The sequence below is a fragment of the Schistocerca gregaria genome, chromosome 4, assembly GCF_023897955.1.
Source record: "Schistocerca gregaria isolate iqSchGreg1 chromosome 4, iqSchGreg1.2, whole genome shotgun sequence".
Lineage (NCBI taxonomy): Eukaryota > Metazoa > Arthropoda > Insecta > Orthoptera > Acrididae > Schistocerca > Schistocerca gregaria.
In genome coordinates this window covers 684,190,402-684,211,728 of record NC_064923.1, presented here as the reverse complement: position 1 = coordinate 684,211,728, position 21,327 = coordinate 684,190,402, and the positions used below count along the sequence as shown (strand labels likewise).

Genomic DNA, 21,327 nt, shown 5'->3' with positions numbered 1-21,327 from the left:
TAGTTGTAATGTAAGACTTATGTGTATGGATGATTAGATAATGGAAAAGCAGTCTGAAACTAGTCATCAGTAAAGAAATGGAACGCTATGCAACTTAAGACTGTTTCTGTAACTGTTATTGTAATCATGTAAAAGTTGCAGACTGGTTCCATCCCCAGCATGCTGGAGATACTGCTGTAAACTTACGCTACTGTAAGAGGTGTTGGTTCCATGTCTATTTTCTTATTCATTATTGGACCTACTCCAGCATTACCCTCATTTGATTTTTTGTTGATAACTCTTTACTGGCCTGACATGAAGTCCTGATCTTCCTGCTGACACACTTCACTTCATTAGTTTTTACTGTATCGGAATTCCCTGTTTAAATTATTTTTTAAATTCTGTAATCTACCTGCCTGAGTAAGGGATCTAACATTTCTCACTCTGACCTGTAGAATGCCAGATACGGTTTTCCTAAAGACAACATCCACCTGAGTAGTCCCTGCCCGGAATTCCGAATGGGGGACTATGTACTTCAGAATATTTTACACATGAGGATGACATCCTCACTTAACCATACAGTAGAGCTACATGGCTTCGGGAAAGATATGATAAGTGCAGTTTCCCCCTAGCTTTCAGCTGTTTCCAGTAGCAGCACAGCAAGGCCAGATATGTCAGTCACCCATATTGCCTGTTCAGGAACTGCAGGTTTGTCTAGCCTCTCCACGTTTACCCCTCAGTAATAGTGGTCACACATTTGGTACTGTACAGCTATCTGTATTGTTAAGACATGGAAGCCGCCCTAGTTTGATAAGCTTGGGGTGGGGTATGTCGTTAAAATTTACATAAGGAGAATGAGAATTGTTGCAAAACCAAATTTATGTATCTATTATTTTAAATAAAACTGATTTTATTTTTAAAATGGAAAAATGTAATCAACTTATATGCCTGTGGATGTGGGCCACTCATGTTTGGTCTCTGGTGAAGACTTTATATATATTTAAAATATATTCTCCTTTTTCATGGATTCTGAAGGTGAAAAAGCAACCAAAAGTGTTACACATGTATTGTTAGTCTCTCTCTTCCTCCTAGAAGAATAAGATTTCCATCTGGTCATCATAAGCTATTGCAGGGTGTCAGATGGTATTCATCATGGAAGCAAGGAAAGCAGAGAAATAATTTATTTCATTTAAAATAACAAAATGTTAATTTTGTGACTTTTTATTGTCTTTCTGAAGTTAAAAAAAATATAGAAAGAACTACAGTTTTAAGCCCATATGCAAGGAAGGTAATTGATGTGAATGCAGGTCTTATACCTCTTCATGCTGTCCCAGTTAAAAGGGGTTTTCCTCCCTGAGTATATTTACAAGGCATTTAAATCACTAATTCTTGGAATTCTCAGGAGCTATGGGATGAAGGCCTGAGAAGGATAAATAAAATTTCTTCATGAGTGTTTCAATGATTCCACCTGGTCTGAAACATATTCTTAGTTTATTTTCCAGAAATGGAAGCATAGTAACCGGAACCCCTTATCATAATACTACTGTGCCAAGGCTCAGTTAGTGTACCGTATTGACTTGAATCTAAGCCGCACTTTCTTTCCGGTTTTTGTAATCCAAAAAACCGCCTGCAGCTTAGAATCGAGTGTGCGGCTTAGAATCGAGTGCAAAGCAAGCGGAAGTTCTGAAAAATGTTGGTAGGTGCCGCCACAACTAATTTCTGCCGTCGAATATATGTAGTGCTACACAGGCATGCTTTGTAGGCACAAAGATAAATACTGGCGCCAAAACCTCTGCGTCAGTAAATAAATTTTTTTTTAAATATGTGAAAGACGAGTTTTTTTTCTCCGCCCCGAGTTTTGACCACTGCATTTTCATACATTATCCAATGAAGTTCCGTATTGTTCATCTTCGGATGTAGCAGAATTTCAATATACTACGAAAATCTGACTGACAAGACTTTTTGGGATGTTTGTCAATATGGGAAACTCTACGTTATGAATTTTTTCCTGCCTGTGAGAAGAAATCGTTGCTAATAGGAACTTTTATGAAATGTGAATCACATGCAGTATTCACTTCACCATAAGAATAATATGAATATAAACATTTTGCCATGTACTCTTTTGTGTTTGCTGCTATCTCATTTAAATCCTGTCTGCCTAATAAACTACGAAACTAGAGTGAGACAACAGCAAATGCGGAAGAATATACATATCGTGTCATGTTTATATTCGTATTATTCTTATGCCTAATAGTGATAGAGTCAGAAATGAAGCACGGCAACTGACTAGATTTTTAAATCGAAGATGACTCTAATTTCTGTGCAGAATTTGATGTACTAGAGAAAGGCCGCAAAGATTTTCAAATGGAGAAAAATCTTCGCCTAACTCTCATTCAGAACATGTTCTATCATACGCAGTCTAGTATTTGGTTCTTGTTGATAATTACCAAAGAAAGCAGCAGTGTAAGTAACAACAAATAGAAGTCTCTTGCCATTGTTTCGCTAATGAGACGATTCCTCTCTTTAAAAAAAAAAAAATGTAAGCAGGGGAAGTGCGCACAAAAGCAAGCTATGCCACGAGTGGCGACAGGCCGTAAACACGCACTATCCGAATGCGACAAACAATGCATGACACAGTACAGTAATGCAGCTTAGAGTGATGTAAACACCTATAACAAAGAAAACGGCACTTATCAGATCAAAGCAAAATAAGCAATCGATTCAAACCAGACGAAGCACGTGAAAAAGGAAGGGTCCCATATAAATACGGACGGAGCGCCTGAAGCGTAGCAATGGCTTCCTGGTAAAGCTTAAATGCTAAGCTTACGACTCAAACCAAACTACTGTAGTTGTATCATCATTCATTCGACCTAAATTGTGTCTCATATTACAATGGACCAACTTTGTTTCGATTTGGAGGTGCGGCCTAAAACTTTTCTCTTTCCTTGAATTTAGAGTCTCAAATTTCAGGTGCGGTTTAGATTTGGGAATTTTTTTTTTCCTTTATTTCGAGTCTCATTTTTCAGGTGTGGCTTAGATTCGAGTGCGGCTTAGATTCGAGTAAATACAGTAATCAGATGAATAAAACAGACTTTTGGCCATGGGTGCAATTGTTTTCGTGTGGCTCTACAAACGGAGAATTTCTCCATTATCAGAGACATAGGGAGACCACTGGAACAGTTTTCATCAAAAAGACAAATCTTACTCAGTGTCTGTTAATGCTACTGACTGACTAGCTCTCCAGTTGGCAGTCTAGCAGCTGGTAACTGTAATACTTTGAAAGTGTCAGGTGGAAGTTTGTATTGCAGTTAACCTCGTTTATGTTTTCCCATAACACTTGGCCTTTGGATCTCGTACCTAAAGTTGGCATGCTATCTGGTAGTCTTGCCTTTGTTGTATAAGTTTTGTCATGGACAAATGAAAGGATAATCATTGAACATGCAAATTCATCAAAATGTAAATAATAATTGGTCTTTTATTGGCTGGTTCAGGAAAACAGTACAAATCAAAGTGAAAACATTTGGTCAAATAAATACTTGTCAAAATTGCATAAATTATAATTTTTGCATATGTAATTTCGTTTGTTCATTCATTACTAAGTGATGTGGCACAGTGTTTAACATGCTGGACTCACATTTAAATCTTACTATTATAGTTTGTGATTGGTGTTTAATCCATCCAAACATCACTAACTTTTTGCTAGCTAATAGGAGACATTTGTTATCTTCATTTGGAGCTGATATAAATGAAAAAATTGTGTTCCCAAGGTGAGAAGAAGGTGAAGGTTAAGCATGAACAAGAAGAGCTTGAAGAAAATGTTGCAGGTGGGACTCCCTTACCTCCAAAGAAGAAAGTGAAGACTGAACCAGAGGATACTGAATTACCGGTAGAAATGGGTAAGTAACAAAGATTTGTATTGACAAGCAAAGTAAAGCTGAGTTTAACTTGAAGGGGGTTTGAACACCAGTTGTTTAAAAAGAATAGTCCTATTGGAGATGATATGCCCTTGCCCGTCGAACTGACTTGTTGAGCCAGTTACAAGGCAACTTGTCATTTTTCACATTAAGAAGTCAGTGCCATAGGTGAAAGGAGTGACAAGAAAAAATTCTGAGAGCAACCAAGAATTGAAACCAGGGCCTTTTTTTGATCTGTGGTTTGGCAGTTGAACACAGCCAAATGCTGTATTCATGCAGGCAGAAAAAAGTGTTTAAAAAATTGACTTTTGTAAAAGAAGTGTAAGAAAGGTAAATTTCAAAGGTCCCTCACGGGGAAAGATGTAAGATGTAGTGTGTATGGCATCTTAAAGAAGAAATTTAATACTTTCTCTCTCTTCCTTTCCCACTAAAACTCATATTGCCCAGTATCTAGAGGTTGAAGAGGTACCAGTGTTACCAAGGTTAAAAACCATCAGATTGTCAGGTTAAAGATTCCAGCAGTTGTTTTGTTATTGACTGTTCTTTCCTTTCTACATATTCACATTTTTTATAGTCTTGTGATCTTTTTATAGGTGGTGGCTCAGTGGAAAAGAAAAAGAAGAAGAAGAAAATTAAACAAGAAGTGGAAGGTGCTGAAGAGGACCTGGAACTTCCAAGTAAGTTGGTTTAGTTGTATGTTTGTTACATCTAATCTTCTAAACTGCTGAATCATATTGGTCTTTTATTGCCTGGTTCAGGAATATCGTACAAATCAAAATGAAAACATTTGATCAAAGAAATACTTGTCAAAATTGCATAAATTATAATTTTTGCATATGTAATTTCGTTTGTTCATTCATTACTGAGCGATGGGGCACAGTAGTTAACATACTGGACTCGCATTCGAGAGGACAACGGTTCAAACACGCATCCGACCATCTTGATTTAGGTTTTCCATGATTTTCTTAAACTGCTTCAGGAAAATGCTGGGATGGTTCCGTTGAAAGGCCATGGCCGACTACTTCTTTCCCTAATCCAGTGGGACCAATGTCCTCGCTGTTTGGTCAACCTTCATTCATATATGTCCTCACTGTTTGGTCAACCTTCATATATATATATATATATATATATATATATATATATTAAAAACAAAGATTCCAAGACTTACCAAGCGGGAAAGCGCCGGCAGACAGGCACAATGAACAAAACACACAAACACACACACAGAATTACTAGCTTTCGCAACCGATGGTTGCTTCTTCAGGAAGGAGAGGGAAAGACGAAAGGATGTGGGTTTTAAGGGAGAGGGTAAGGAGTCATTCCAATCCCGGGAGCGGAAAGACTTCCCTTAGGGGAAAAAAAAAGACAGGTGTACACTCGCGCACACACACACACACACACACACACACACACACACATATCCATCCGCACATACACAGACACAAGCAGACAGGCCTTTAAATATGTCTGGTTACTTAATGACCTTTGTGGTAGTCACCACTTCCGCATCTTCCTGTCACTGCCCCAGTGTTAGGCGCATGGACACCTGCCCAGATGGACTTTGAACAAGGTGGGCTGAGGAACTAGCACAATTGTTTCTGCGGCCGAAAACGCGATCCCTCACTCTTTAGAGTGCCCCAGGCATAAGGCAGTCCCTTGGTGTTCGCCGGAAGTCGCTGAAGCAACTAAGGAGCGTTGGCAAGCTCTATAGCGGCGTAAGTGGTAAGTGGCACCCTTCCCTGAGCACCTCATAGCCTTTAATTAGCTCCTTGCTCGTGTTCGCTACCTTGTCAAACAACGGAAGAAGAAGTGTTGGGAGAGATACGTCTCCACCATTGGGTGCCACACATCACCTTCCCAAGTCTGGGCAAAGATCAAACATCTTTTTGGGTACCAGGCCCCAATAGCTGTCCCTGGTGTTACCATAAAGGGTGGGTTATGTACCAACACAAACGCGATTGCCGAGCACTTTGCTCGAGCCTCTGCCGAGCACTTTGCTCGAGCCTCTGCATCGGAGAATTACCCCCAGCCTTTCGCACACTCAAACAGTGGCTGGAATGGAACGTCCTCTCATTCACTACATGCCGCAGTGAATCCTATAACACCCCATTTACAGAGTGGGAGCTCCTCAGTGCCCTTGAACATTGCCCCGACAGAGCTCCTGGGCCTGATCGCATCCACAGCCAGAGGATTAAACATCTCTCATCTGACTGCAAGTCACATCTTGTCATCTTCAACCGGATCTAGTGCGATGGCATCTTTCCATCGCAGTGGTGGGAGAGCACCATCATTCTGGTGCTCAAACCTGGTAAAAACCCACTTGATGTGGATAGCTATTGGCTCATCAGCCTCACCAACGTTCTTTGTAAGCTGCCGGAACGCATGTTATGTCAGCGGTTTGGATGGGCCCTGGAGTCACGTGTCCTGCTGGCTCCATGTCAGGGCAGCTTTCGCCAGGGTCGCTCTACCACTGATAATCTTATGTCCATCGAGTCTTACATCTGAACAGCCTTTTGCAGACAGCAACACCTGATTGCCGTCTTTTTTGACGTACTTAAAGCATATGATACGACTTGGCGACATCATATCTTTGCCACATTGTATGAGTGGGGTCTCCAGGAACCACTCCCGATTTTTATCCATAACTTCCTGTCGCTCCGTACTTTCCGTGTCCAAGTTGGTGACTCCCATAGTTTCATCCATATCCAGAGGAATGGAATCCCGCAGGGCTCTGTATTGAGTGTGTCTATCTTTAGTGGCCAGTAACTCCTAGCAGCAGCTGTCGGGCCCTCCGTCTCATTGTCTCTGTATGCATACGACTTCTGCATTTCATACTGCTGACCTAGTACTGTTGTTGCTGAGCGTTGCCTCCAGGGAGCCATCCACAAGGCGCAGTCATGGGCTCTAGCCCACGGCTTCCAGTTTTCAGGTGCAAAGTCATGTGTCATGTACTTCTATCGGGATCATACCATTCATCTGGAACCTGCACTTTACGTTAATGATGATCCACTCACTGTAGTGGAGACATATCAGTTCCTAGGAATGGTTTTCGACACTCGATTGACTTGGCCTCCTCATCTTCGTCAGCTTAAGGAGAGGTGCTGGCAGCACCTCAATGCCCTCCGTCACCTGAGCAACACCATTTGGGGTGCAGATCGCTCTACGCTGCTGCAGCTCTACGGAGTCCTTGTCCAATCCCAAATTGACTATGGGAGTGTGGTTTATGGTTCAGCAGCACCTTCAGCATTGCATTTACTCGACCCTGTGCACCACTGTGGGGTTCAGTTAGCGACAGGAACTTTTAGGACGAGTCCAGTGACCAGCGTACTGGTGGAGACTGGTGTCACTTGACTGCAGATCAGATGTGTGCAACTGCTCAGCAGTTACGTATCACGCATTCATAATTCCCCTGAGCGTCCAAATTACCGTCTCCTTTTCCCGCCCGCAGCAGTCCATCTCCCGCATCGTTGCTCCAGATAGAGGATAATGATTGTGGTTCGCATGCAGTCCCTTCTCTCCGAACTGGAGTCCTTTCCTTTACCACCCCTACTTGCAGTCCATTCACGTACGCCTTCATGGTGTATGCCTCGGCCGCAGCCTTGTCTGGACCTTTAGCATAGCCCTAAGGACTCCGTTAACCCCGCTGCTCTCCGCTGTCATTTCCTCTTGATTCTTGGCGTGTTCTGGGGCCCTGAAGTGGTTTACACCGACAGCTCAATGGCTGATGGCCACATAGGCTTCACGTATGTTCATGGAGAACATATTGAGTAGCATTCCTTGCCAGTTGGCTGCAGTGTTTTCACTGCAGAGCTCTTGAGTACATCCACTCATGACCTGGCGAGTCATTTCTCATGTGTACTGACTAATTGAGCAGCCTACAAGCTATTGACCAGTGCTACCCTCGCCACACTTTGGTAGCGTCACTTCAGGAGTCCATCTATGCCATGGAAAAGTCCCACCGTTCCGTGGTGTTTGTGTGGACCCCAGAACACATTGGAATCCCCGTAAATGAACTGGCCGACAGGCTGGCCAAACAGGTGGCGCGGAAACCGCTTCTGGAGATAAACATCTCCGAAGCTGACCTGCATTCTCTCTTACACCGCAGTGTTACCTGGCTTTGGGAAACGGAAAGGCATAACAGCACGCCCAACAAATTGTGTGTCATTAAGGAGACCATGAATGTGTGGAAGTCTTTGAAGCAGGCCTCTCGCAGGGTTTCAGTTGTCCTGTGCTGGTTCCGCTTTGGCCATACGTGGCTAACGCATGGTTACCTACTCTGTCGCGAGGACCCACCTCAGTGTTTCTGTGGCTCCCAAATGACGGTTGTCCACCTCTTGCTGGACTGCCCACTTTTAGCCACTCTGCGGCAGACTTTTTACTTTCCCAGCACCCTGCCTTCATTGTTGGGTGACAATGTCTCCACAGCAGCTTTAGTTTTACGTTTTATCCGTGAGAGTGGGTTTTATACTTCTATGTAGGTTTTAGTGTATGTCCTTTGTCCCTCTGTCTCCTCCAACCTAGTGCTTTAGGGTGGAGGTTTTAATATGTTGCGGAGTGGCTGGCTTTCCATTTTTATTCTCGTTGTTGGCCAGCTGCTGTAATCAGCTTCCATGTTTTACTCTCTTCTGTTTCTAGCGTGTTTCTGTTGTTTTCTTGTCCTCTTTTGTTCCTTTTAATGTTTTTTGCCTTCCCTTCATTCTTGTGACTTTTCCTTTCTTTCCATTTTGTGTTATATGTTTTGTCCATTTTATTCTCACACTTGTGGCATTGTTTTATTAGAAACAAGGTACCGATGACCTTGTAGTTTGGTCCTTTCTCCTGCCTTTAAACCAACCATCCAACCAACCAGGCCTGTGCCATCTGGATCCTCCCTACCAGTACCGGTTTTTCTAAATCGGGCAGGTGGTAATTCTTCCTCCAATATTTCCTACATTCTTGTAACTCTCTGGCCACAACCTTCACTTACATCTGTCCTCCACTTACCTATCCCCATCTCTGCTCACAGGCCAGCACTGCACAGCCTTTAATTCTGCCAACACACCCAAAGTCTTTTCCACATTCTCTACTGGTCTCCTCTTTCACTTCTCTTCCCCTCACCACCATACTTTAAAAAAAACTTGTGTATCTATATTCGAGGCTTTTCCACTGACAGGGGTCCTGCACACCAGCTGTTGAAAGCTAGTGAGCTCAACATGTTTACAGTATAATTTTGATGATACTATATGATTCCTTGCAACCAAGCTATTATGTGTACTACATACTTTTATTTTGATCTACTGTATTCTGATAATTGAATGTGCAGTGGTGTTGTGCCACTGGTCTCTGTGATTCCTAACTTTAGTAGTTAAGATGAAAGTAAATCAACACACTTCATTGCAGCTGAGGCACAAGAAGTAACTGAAACACCAGAAATCAAGAAGAAAAAGAGGAAGAGTAAGGAACATGAAGCTGAACATGCACAAGATCTGGAACAAGAGCAAGAGGAGAGTGTCACACCAGCAGGTCAGTGGAAGAATTCCATGTCATTTTTGTAGAGATAGTAATTGCACAATAAGAATGTAGACACATTGCAGAATTTTCTGTGTTCAAGAAAGAAGATCTATTCTTTTATAAATGCCTGTAGCCTTCGTCTCTTGTCTTTGAATATCTTCCAGCCTCGTACAGTCTTCTGCGTGCATTTCAGTCTTCTGCCAAGCACGCATCCTCTATTCACCTTCCGTTAGATTGTCATCATGGTCTTTTGTTACCTCTGAATCAAAGAAAGAACTTCATTATTTCATCTGTTACACCTTATTTTTCTCTTGACATATGAAAACATTTAAAGAAATTTAGTAAGAGCAGGCATTCCTGCCAGGGAAACAGTGACTGTTGAAATTAAGTTTGTAGGTACAACCATAAGTCACAATCAGTATCTTTTTATTGACAGGTTTCATTCAGTGTAACAAGAGCCTTGTGAGAAACTATGGAATTTACAAAGTGGTACAGTATGGAATCTTAAATTGACATAAAAGAACATATTCAGTTTACATTATGATAAATGTGTAAGAAAATTCTTGTAGAATGTAAATACTTAGGGATTAAAGGAGATCACACAGTGAAATGCAGAAGTGTTGAGACATTGATAGGCACACAAGTGTGTGTGTGTGTGTGTGTGTGTGTGTGTGTGTGTGTGTGTGTGTGTGTGTGTGTGGGCGCGCGCGCTCTAGGTCATTGAATGATCACTTAATCCTTACATTATGATAGCTTATGTTAAAGTAGTTGGCTGATTACATTGCTGATGTCAGAGATGAAGTTGGTTGTTTAACAGTATTTTGTAACATATGTGGTCAGGTGGATCCAAATATAATGTAGTATTTCTAATTAAGCATGTCAGTGATGTGGCTCAAATTCAAAGATATAGTAGCAACAGCAATTGAGATATTCATACCTCATAAATTGGTAAGAGATGGAACGGATCCCCCGTGGTACACAAAAAAGGTCCGAACGCTGTTGCAGAGGCAACGGAAAAAGCATGCGAAGTTCAGAAGAACGCGAAATCCCGAAGATGGGCTAAAATTTACAGACGCGCGAAATTTGGCACGTACTTCGATGCTAGATGCCTTTAATAGGTTCCACAACGAAACATTGTCTCGAAATTTGGTAGAAAATCCGAAGAAATTCTGGTCGTATGTAAAGTACACAAGCGGCAAGACGCAGTCAATACCTTCGCTGCGCAGTGCCGATGGTACTGTTATCGACGACTGTGCCGCTAAAGCGGAGTTATTGAACGCAGTTTTCCGAAATTCCTTCACCAGGGAAGACGAATGGAATATTCCAGAATTTGAAACACGAACATCTGCTAGCATGAGTTTCTTAGAAGTAGATACCTTAGGGGTTGCGAAGCAACTCAAATCGCTTGATACGGGCAAGTCTTCAGGTCCAGATTGCATACCGATTAGGTTCCTTTCAGATTACGCTGATACTATAGCTCCCTACTTAGCACTCATATACAACCGCTCGCTCACCGATAGATCTGTACCTACAGATTGGAAAATTGCGCAGGTCGCACCAGTGTTCAAGAAGGGTAGTAGGAGTAATCCATTTAACTACAGACCTATATCATTGATGTCGGTTTGCAGTAGGGTTTTGGCGCATATACTGTATTCAAACATTATGAATCACCTCGAAGGGAACGATCTATTGACACGTAATCAGCATGGCTTCAGAAAACATCGCTCTTGTGCAACGCAGCTAGCTCTTTATTCGCACGAAGTAATGGCCGCTATCGACAGGGGATCTCAAGTTGATTCCGTATTTCTAGATTTCCGGAAAGCTTTTGACACCGTTCCTCACAAGCGACTTCTAATCAAGCTGCAGAGCTATGGGATATTGTCTCAGTTGTGCGACTGGATTCGTGATTTCCTGTCAGGAAGGTCGCAGTTCGTAGTAATAGACGGCAAATCATCGAGTAAAACTGAAGTGATATCAGGTGTTCCCCAGGGAAGCGTCCTGGGACCTCTACTGTTCCTGATCTATATAAATGACCTGGGTGACAATCTGAGCAGTTCTCTTAGACTGTTCGCAGATGACGCCGTAATTTACTGTCTAGTAAGGTCATCCGAAGACCAGTATCAGCTGCAAAGCGATTTAGAAAAGATTGCTGTATGGTGTGTCAGGTGGCAGTTGACGCTAAATAACGAAAAGTGTGAGATGATCCACATGAGTTCCAAAAGAAATCCGTTGGAATTCGATTACTCGATAAATAGTACAATTCTCAAGGCTGTCAATTCAACTAAGTACCTGGGTGTTAAAATTACGAACAACTTCAGTTGGAAGGACCACATAGATAATATTGTCGGGAAGGCGAGCCAAAGGTTGCGTTTCATTGGCAGGACACTTTGAAGATGCAACAAGTCCACTAAAGAGACAGCTTACACTACACTCGTTCGTCCTCTGTTAGAATATTGCTGCGCGGTGTGGGATCCTAACCAGGTGGGATTGACGGAGGACATCGAAAGGGTGCAAAAAAGGGCAGCTCGTTTTGTATTATCGCGTTATAGGGGAGAGAGTGTGGCAGATATGGTACACGAGTTGGGATGGAAGTCATTACAGCATAGACGTTTTTCGTCGCGGCGAGACCTTTTTACGAAATTTCAGTCACCAACTTTCTCTTCCGAATGCAAAAATATTTTGTTGAGCCCAACCTACATAGGTAGGAATGATCATCAAAATAAAATAAGAGAAATCAGAGCTCGAACAGAAAGGTTTAGGTGTTTGTTTTTCCCGCTCGCTGTTCGGGAGTGGAATAGTAGAGAGATAGCATGATTGTGGTTCGATGAACCCTCTGCCAAGCACTTAAATGTGAATTGCAGAGTAGTCATGTAGATGTAGATGTGGTTTGAATTTACCTCACAAAAATCCAGTTTAATTCCGTTACCATATTATTATCAAACTGCATTTGTTGCAATATACATTGAAATTGTTTTAGAAAATAGAAATTTTAATTTGAATCACCACTTGTATGGGTATCTGTATAGATATGTCATTCTTGCAGTAGGCAAATTTCTTTGTGTTATAGTATATGCACATCTTCCAAAAAATTAATCTCTTAAAAATATTTTTACTAGTATACCTTTAAAATACACATTAAGAAGTATGCTTTTTAAATCGCTTCTGTAAGGATAAAACAGCAGGTAGTCTTACTTTGCCTATAGTACTTCATTATTGATTGTGACTTGGGCCTGTCCTACAAACATAATTTAAAGAAATCTTTGGACACTTATAATATTCTATCTGCTGTTAATAATTGTGCCATCCACACTCTTAATTGATGAAGTGTGATGTCTATCGTAAATAAGTATGTATCTTGTTTTCGTCAAACTGTTAATATCAGTTGTTTCTTAAATCCTCTCCAAGACGTTTACACAAACTTCTCTGTAACTCAGTGTATTCTGTAATGCAGCTGTTATTATTTGCTTGAAGCTTCTTGTTAATAGTTGCTCTGTTACATTTGAGATTTCCCTTTCTTCTTCTTCTTCTTCTTCTTCTTCTTCTTCTTCTTCATACCCAAACATCTTTTTCTGCTTGCATAAGTACCCTTGTTAAGTAATTGCCCCTTTTGTCTATCTGTATAATCTCTAGTTTAGAACATTGTTTGATTTGGTATGTTGCACCTCACTCCTCTAAAATAATTATAATCTACATTTCTAATTTCCTACCTGCTGTGTTTGTTTCTTTCTAACTTTGTATAGTGAACGCATTATTGTGGCCAAGATAGATACGAAGCCCACACCTACTACAGTAGTACAAGTTTATATGCCAACTAGCTCTGCAGATGATGAAGAAATTGAAGAAATGTACGATGAAATAAAAGAAATTATTCAGATAGTGAAGGGAGACGAAAATTTAATAGTAATGGGTGACTGGAATTCGAGTGTAGGAAAAGGGAGAGAAGGAAACATAGTAGGTGAATATGGATTGGGGCTAAGAAATGAAAGAGGAAGCCGCCTAGTAGAATTTTGCACAGAGCACAACTTAATCATAGCTAACACTTGGTTTAAGAATCATGAAAGAAGGTTGTATACGTGGAAGAACCCTGGAGATACTAAAAGGTATCAGATAGATTATATAATGGTAAGACAGAGATTTAGGAACCAGGTTTTAAGTTGTAAGACATTTCCAGGGGCAGATGTGGACTCTGACCACAATCTATTGGTTATGACCTGTAGATTAAAACTGAAGAAACTGCAAAAATGTGAGAAATTAAGGAGATGGGACCTGGATAAACTGAAAGAACCAGAGGTTGTACAGAGTTTCAGAGAGAACATAAGGGAACAATTGACAGGAATAGGGGAAAGAAATACAGTAGAAGAAGAATGGGTAGCTCTGAGGGATGTAGTAGTGAAGGCAGCAGAGGATAAAGTAGGTACAAAGACGAGGGCTGCTAGAAATCCTTGGGTAACAGAAGAAATATTGAATTTAATTGATGAAAGGAGAAAATATAAAAATGCAGTAAATGAAGCAGGCAAAAAGGAATACAAACGTCTCAAAAATGAGATCGACAGGAAGAGCAAAATGGCTAAACAGGGATGGCTAGAGGACAAATGTAAGGATGTAGAAGCTTATCTCACTAGGGGTAAGATAGATACTGCCTACAGGAAAATTAAAGAGACCTTTGGAGAGAAGAGAACCACGTGTATGAATATCAAGAGCTCAGATGGCAGCCCAGTTCTAAGCAAAGAAGGGAAGGCAGAAAGGTGGAAGGAGTATATAGAAGGCTTATACAAGGGCGATGTACTTGAGGACAATATTATGGAAATAGAAGAGGATGTAGATGAAGACGAAATGGGAGATACGATACTGCGTGAAGAGTTTGACAGAGCACTGAAAGACCTGAGTCGAAACAAGGCCCCCGGAGTAGACAACATTCCATTAGAACTACTGACGGCCTTGGGAGAGCCAGTCATGACAAAACTCTACCAGCTGGTGAGCAAGATGTATGAGACAGGCGAAATACCCTCAGACTTCAAGAAGAATATAATAATTCCAATCCCAAAGAAAGCAGGTGCTGACAGATGTGAAAATTACCGAACTATCAGTTTAATAAGCCACGGCTGCAAAATACTAACGCGAATTCTTTACAGACGAATGGAAAAACTGGTAGATGCAGACCTCGGGGAGGATCAGTTTGGATTCCGTCGAAATGTTGGAACACGTGAGGCAATACTGACCTTACGACTTATCTTAGAAGAAAGATTAAGAAAAGGCAAACCTACGTTTCTAGCATTTGTAGACTTAGAGAAAGCTTTTGACAATGTTGACTGGAATACTCTTTTTCAAATTCTAAAGGTGGCAGGGGTAAAATACAGGGAGCGAAAGGCTATTTATAATTTGTACAGAAACCAGATGGCAGTAATAAGAGTCGAGGGGCATGAAAGGGAAGCAGTGGTTGGGAAAGGAGTAAGACAGGGTTGTAGCCTCTCCCCGATGTTATTCAATCTGTATATTGAGCAAGCAGTAAAGGAAACAAAAGAAAAATTTGGAGTAGGTATTAAAATTCATGGAGACGAAGTAAAAACTTTGAGGTTCGCCGATGACATTGTAATTCTGTCAGAGACGGCAAAGGACTTGGAAGAGCAGTTGAACGGAATGGACAGTGTCTTGAAAGGAGGATATAAGATGAACATTAACAAAAGCAAAACGAGGATAATGGAATGTAGTCAAATTAAATCGGGTGATGCTGAGGGAATTAGATTAGGAAATGAGACACTTAAAGTAGTAAAGGAGTTTTGCTATTTAGGAAGTAAAATAACTGATGATGGTCGAAGTAGAGAGGATATAAAATGTAGACTGGCAATGGCAAGGAAAGCGTTTCTGAAGAAGAGAAATTTGTTAACATCGAATATAGATTTATGTATCAGGAAGTCGTTTCTGAAAGTCTTTGTTTGGAGTGTAGCCATGTATGGAAGTGAAACATGGACAATAACTAGTTTGGACAAGAAGAGAATAGAAGCTTTCGAAATGTGGTGCTACAGAAGAATACTGAAGATAAGGTGGATAGATCACGTAACTAATGAGGAGGTATTGAATAGGATTGGGGAGAAGAGAAGTTTGTGGCACAACTTGACTAGAAGAAGGGATCGGTTGGTAGGACATGTTTTGAGGCATCAAGGGATCACAAATTTAGCATTGGAGGGCAGCGTGGAGGGTAAAAATCGTAGAGGGAGACCGAGAGATGAGTACACTAAGCAGATTCAGAAGGATGTAGGTTGCAGTAGGTACTGGGAGATGAAGCAGCTTGCACAGGATAGAGTAGCATGGAGAGCTGCATCAAACCAGTCTCAGGACTGAAGACAACAACAACAACATGTGTTTTTACATTATTTCTTACTAGTCATGGACACTTGAAATTTGAAAGTGAACTTGGGCATCCACATCCAGTACAAATTGTTTCCTAAAATGTCATTTTTAGGTGCAGTTGGTCCTTACTAAGTCTATTTTATCCCCTCCCCACCTCCTCCTTTTGGAAGAATATATTAGGTATATTAAGGACAAATGTTACTCTCCTCTACAAATTCTATTTGCTTGAAACATTTCTGATGTCATGTCTAAAGTTTGCCAGTGAATAATCTAATTTTGTTGTTCTCATTTTGCATTAAAAAATCATCCAGCTATTAGATTAAAGCAGATAGTAATGTAGACATAAATTTAGTCTTCCTCTGTAGTTAAATGGTCAGTGTCTCATGACTGCCATGCAAATGTTCCAGATTCAGTTCTTAGTGCTGTTAGGCATCTTTTCTGTGTGGGAAGGCTTGAATTGATTGCAGTTCTTTCAGTGTTGCCATACCATTTGAGGAACTTTTTGAATGAGGAGTACCGTGTTGGAAACATTACAATCGCTGAGAAAGTAATTACAATCGCTGAGAAAGTAGTGTGGTGACCACATGCTGCCCTGTACCACATCCTAATCATGCCATTGGTAGGAGATAACATGACACAAGTCAATGTCATGTTGTCTTCAATACCTGATTGTGAAGTACCCAAGAGAGGAAGTTAATTACTAATTCAGATGGTACAGATAATAAAAATAATTAATAACAATAATGGAAATTCCTGGAAGGAAAAAATGTAAAATAAGAGAAAGCCAACAACTTACCTGTAGAGGACTGGCGTATGCCACACAGGAACACACAATAGAAGACAGTTAACAGTAGCTTTTGCACATCTCACACAGTAACATCCTAACTTTTGTGCGTACACGTGTTTGAATGTTTATGGAATATAAGTTAGCTTAGATTTTCAATTAGACAGAAAGGACTGTGGTTGCCATTGGCAATGTAAAGAAAGGAAATTTGGTTTTTGGCAAAAACTTCACAGGAATCTCAATAATCGAGTTCAGCATTTAGTACCAACTGAAACTGGTAAGTGGTAGCAGTTTTACAGAGTAAAATATTGGAATATCTGTCACTTATTTTTCACCCTAGTAGATGTAGAAATTTTTATCTGCATCTGTTTTTGCCACATTTCATCTAGTCATTGGAACCTTCTTAAGTCGTGATTTCACTCTTTTTCTGAGATGAGAAAATTGGGAGATCTTCCTTAATGAACCATAAACACTAACGGACATGTCTTTTAAATTTTCCAAATGATACTTGTAATACCCAAGCAGTGTTTTATCATGATAGTTATGATAGAAACCTTCGAAATGTGGTGCTACAGAAGAATGCTGAAGATTAGATGGGTAGATCACATAACTAATGAGGAAGTATTGAATCGGATTGGGGAGAAGAGAAGTTTGTGGCACAACTTGACCAGAAGAAGGGATCGGTTGGTAGGACATGTTCTGAGGCATCAAGGGATCACCAGTTTAGTATTGGAGGGCAGTGCGGAGGGTAAAAATCGTAGAGGGAGACCAAGAGATGACTACACTAAGCAGATTCAGAAGGATGTAGGTTGCAGTAGGTACTGGGAGATGAAGAAGATTGCACAGGATAGCGTGGCATGGAGAGCTGCATCAAACCAGTCTCAGGACTGAAGACCACAACAACAACAACAGTTATTGATTATAGAAATAGTACATAAAATTAAGGAAACACAACCATTGACACGAGCTTTTGAACACTAGCTATTTTTCTAGCAATGGTACATAAATTCTCACAGACAACTACACATACACCCAACACACACTTTTATGGCTATGGCAAGACTTGTGTCAAGTCTCGTCATGCTCATGAGACAGACAGAGAGAGAGAGAGAGAGAGAATCTACTGTTCCAAGGAAAAGAGCTACTGCTCAAAAACTAATGTGAATGCTAAAACTCTTTCTGTGCTTCGTGCACTGATCCACTATACATGAGTAGTTGATAATTTCCTGCAACAGGGGCATGTTCGCAGTGTTTGTGTACTATATTTGCCCAAATGTAAGCCGACCTTGAATGCAAGCCGCACCCCGGAAATGAGACCTGGAGGAAAAAAGTAAAATTTTCCCTCATTTCAAGCCATACATGAAAATTAAAAGAAATATTGCTCATCATATAATGGATAAACTATAAAGTGGCCCCACCTTTCAGAGATTTGTGGGGAGCATCACTTATTTGTAGTTATAAATTTGGTGTCAAGCAATCTATGTATTGAAAGCACCTATTTGTATCATCTCTGGTAGAGGTTAGACATGGTACTTTATTAGATTACTTTTTAACAATCTAAACAATATAATTTATCTACACAGAATGATTTCTAGCACAAGTGAACTGTACAAAGTGTGGACTATAAGTTTTGTCTTCGCTTTGAGGAATATTCCTCCTGGTTCATCTCCTGTGTTTCTCAGTTGTTGTTGTCGTCCATCAAACAAGTTAGGGCAGTAATTAGGAACTATACGCAGGTGGGCTGTAAGCAAGTCTAGCCACACCGCATACCAAAAAACAGTTGGGATTTTTCATGCTGTCTTAAATGGTCTGTGAAATGCTAGTATAAAGACTCTTAAGGACATCAACCCCTTTCACTGTCTTGGTGGCATTGCTTTATTTTTGCTGGGGGAAGAGGCTAACACAGGGTTATGATAGACCAAATAGATCTGTGATATGGAGAAACCCCTATTAATGTGGCAAACAAGTGTACGAATTTACGACATGTAACAGAACAAAAAGATGTCCTCAGCATGTACAAATAGTGCTTTTTGGAAATTCCTTGGACTTGGGTAATGTCTTGCATTGAAAAACTATTAATGGAGACAATTTATGGCCGTCAGCTGTACATGCAAGCATGACAGACATACTCTACTTTCCACCACCTATGGGCAGTGTCTTGATATCTTTGTACCTTTTTGCTTCTACTGTGTAATTTGTTGGCATATCAAAATACACCAGAGTTTGGTCTGCATTACTGTCTGACCAAGAAGATAATTATTTCCATTGCATCATCTGATTATGAAATGCTGAAATCCAATGAGTTTCTCCTTGTAGTTCTCTGGCCACTTAACTGCAATTGAAGTACACCTACAAATACAAAATCACCAGTGTTTCGTAAAATGGGAAACCCAATTGCAGTTTCCTTTGATCTTTGTGATTTTTTGCTGTTGAGCAGCTTCATGTGCTTTAACTTGATAATTTCTGCACACACAGGTAAGCACTTCTGTTGCTGCTCCTAAGAAAAATCATTCAGCATTACTTCTGATGTGTAATAGTAGCCAAGTTTTGGCTCAGAAAATGTTTTTCTATTGCTGGAAGAAGCTAAAAGTATTTCCTTTTGCTGTCTCCATAGTCTCACATTGCTCTCGTCCAGTTTCCTTACCATTGACCCACGGCATGATTTGAAGTTTTCTCAGTGAGTGAAATCACTTCTCTTTTCATCTTTGAGGTGTAGTGAACATGCTTCATTATTGTACACTAAAACAAAGGATATCACAAGTTATTTGGCAAAATATAACTACTTAACAGCATCTTCTGGCAGCTTTTTTCAAAACTTCATTAGGCTTTTCCCCTGAATCTAAGCCACAGATGCATATTTGGACCATGAAAATCAGAAAAAAAGATTGGCTTGGATTTGGGTGTATACAGAAGATATGTGCAAGGGTTGTGTTGCCACTCCTTCACTTCATCCACCTATGGAACAATAACTTACTACTTTGGCAGCACCCTGTGAAATATTCAATAAATTTAATACATTATAAAAGTTACCTGTTGGTTCAGAGAGAGAGAGAGAGAGAGAGAGAGAGAGAGAGAGAGAGAGAGAGAGACAACCTTGATGTTTATCAGAACAACAATTTGTTTGTTTGTGCGTGTGCGTGCGTGTGCGTGCGTGTGTGTGTGTGTGTGCGTGTGTGTGTGTGTGTGCGTGTGCGTGTGTGTGTGTGTGTGTGTCTGTGTGTGTGTGTGTTTCTGTATTTGACTTACAGTAGTTTGTGTGGCGTGATAAAATGTGGCAGAAGATGCAGTGAGGAAGTAAGTCATTCAGAACATGGCAAGGGCAGCAAAGGAGTGCTTCATTGTCATTAATTACAACTTCCTCTGTATTAAAAAATAAATAAAAGTAACACTTTATTTTTACAGAATCGGGAAAGAAGAAAAAGAAGAAGAAATCACTTATTCTTGATGTCAGTGTAGAGGAAGAAGTAAGCACACCACAGGTAGAATCACACAGTGAGGAGAAAAAAAAGAAGAAGAAAAAGAAATCTGTGAACTTTGAAGAGTCTGCAGAGGGTTTGGAGTTTGAGGAACCGGTGGAAGACATTCCTGCCACTACAAGTGATCAGCCAGAAAGCAGTGAGAAGAAGAAGAAAAAGAAGAAGAAGAGGCAAGAGGAAGAACAAGAAGATTAGTGAAACTGGTGCAGGATTATCCTGTTCTTATACCTCCTACTGTATATGGTGCTCATTTTACATTTTCTTCTGACAGGTGATATCCTTGTGCATAGACAAAATAGACAACTGTTGGAAATTAAAGTGTGTCACTGTCACGATAATTGTGAGACTTCACTAGTTGTTTAACATATGAGGTGCATGTAGTGTTGTTTACAGGCACCCAAATTGTGCCACATTTATGGCTTCCAGGATTTTCAGGAATGTGAATATTCACTTTCTCACCATAACTTAATACTAGTTGGTGAATAAGCTTTTTCACCAATGTTTGAAATGCTGTTAAGAAAATTCTTGCTTAAGGATTTAAGTATAGTTATGTCCATAAATAAGACAAGTGAGAAAGAACAGGAATCATGTCTGTGCACAATGCATGTGACTGACTATCCACATTGCGGATGTTGGGTGAAAGTTGCTTGTTTCTTCAGACAAGAAGGAAAATTTTGTATGAAAAGACAGTTTGTACAGAACTTGTAAAGTACTTGATATCCATTGTGTTCATAAATGAACTTTTTTTACTGGATGTACAAACCTATAAATAAAGAAAATTTTTAAATTTACATGTTTCATTTCACAGTCAAAGTTTGCATTTGTTTTACGTCAATATTATTATATGCAACATTTTTCATAAAATTGAGTACCATTTTACAGTAGTAAAATGAGTTGGAGGCAGCTGTATATTCTAGTCATTTTCTTTATCAGTTCTATGTCACCATGCTTTTTGATTCACGTCTTGTCATGATTAACTGCCACGTGAAATATTTTCAAATAACGGGAAACTATTTCCAGATGTATCTTTTCATATGTTTTGCAAAGTAAAACACAGTGTTAGACAGTCGTCCTGTAATGCACCTGTATTGCCAGAAATAAGTTCAGTAAGCAGTATTACATTAAAGAGTAATACTGATGTGGAGTTATGCATTTTACCTCAAATTATAGATAAATCTCTGACCTCAATTTGTCCTGAAAAGTTTTATTCTGCGACATTGACAAGGCCTATGGCTGTGTATGTCATGCAGTTCTATAACGAAAAGCAAAATGTTATGGTATTCAAGACATTCCTGTTGCCTGGTTAGTCATATTGTAACAGAAAGCAGAGGTAATG

General features: G+C 40.2%; 1 protein-coding gene across 1 annotated transcript in view; it reads left to right on the top strand.

Annotated features, from left to right (window-relative positions):
- LOC126268211 (nucleolar protein 58) overlaps window positions 1–20,778 on the top strand; it is a 75,721-nt gene extending 54,943 nt beyond the window's left edge. Inside the window, exons 9-12 of the mRNA XM_049973840.1 lie at window positions 3,747–3,875; window positions 4,487–4,570; window positions 9,273–9,395; window positions 19,918–20,778. Of these exons, the coding sequence (XP_049829797.1) occupies window positions 3,747–3,875; window positions 4,487–4,570; window positions 9,273–9,395; window positions 19,918–20,186 (605 nt within the window). The 3' untranslated portion in view covers window positions 20,187–20,778. The remainder of the gene's footprint in view (window positions 1–3,746; window positions 3,876–4,486; window positions 4,571–9,272; window positions 9,396–19,917) is intronic.
- The last annotated feature ends 549 nt before the right edge of the window (window positions 20,779–21,327 follow it).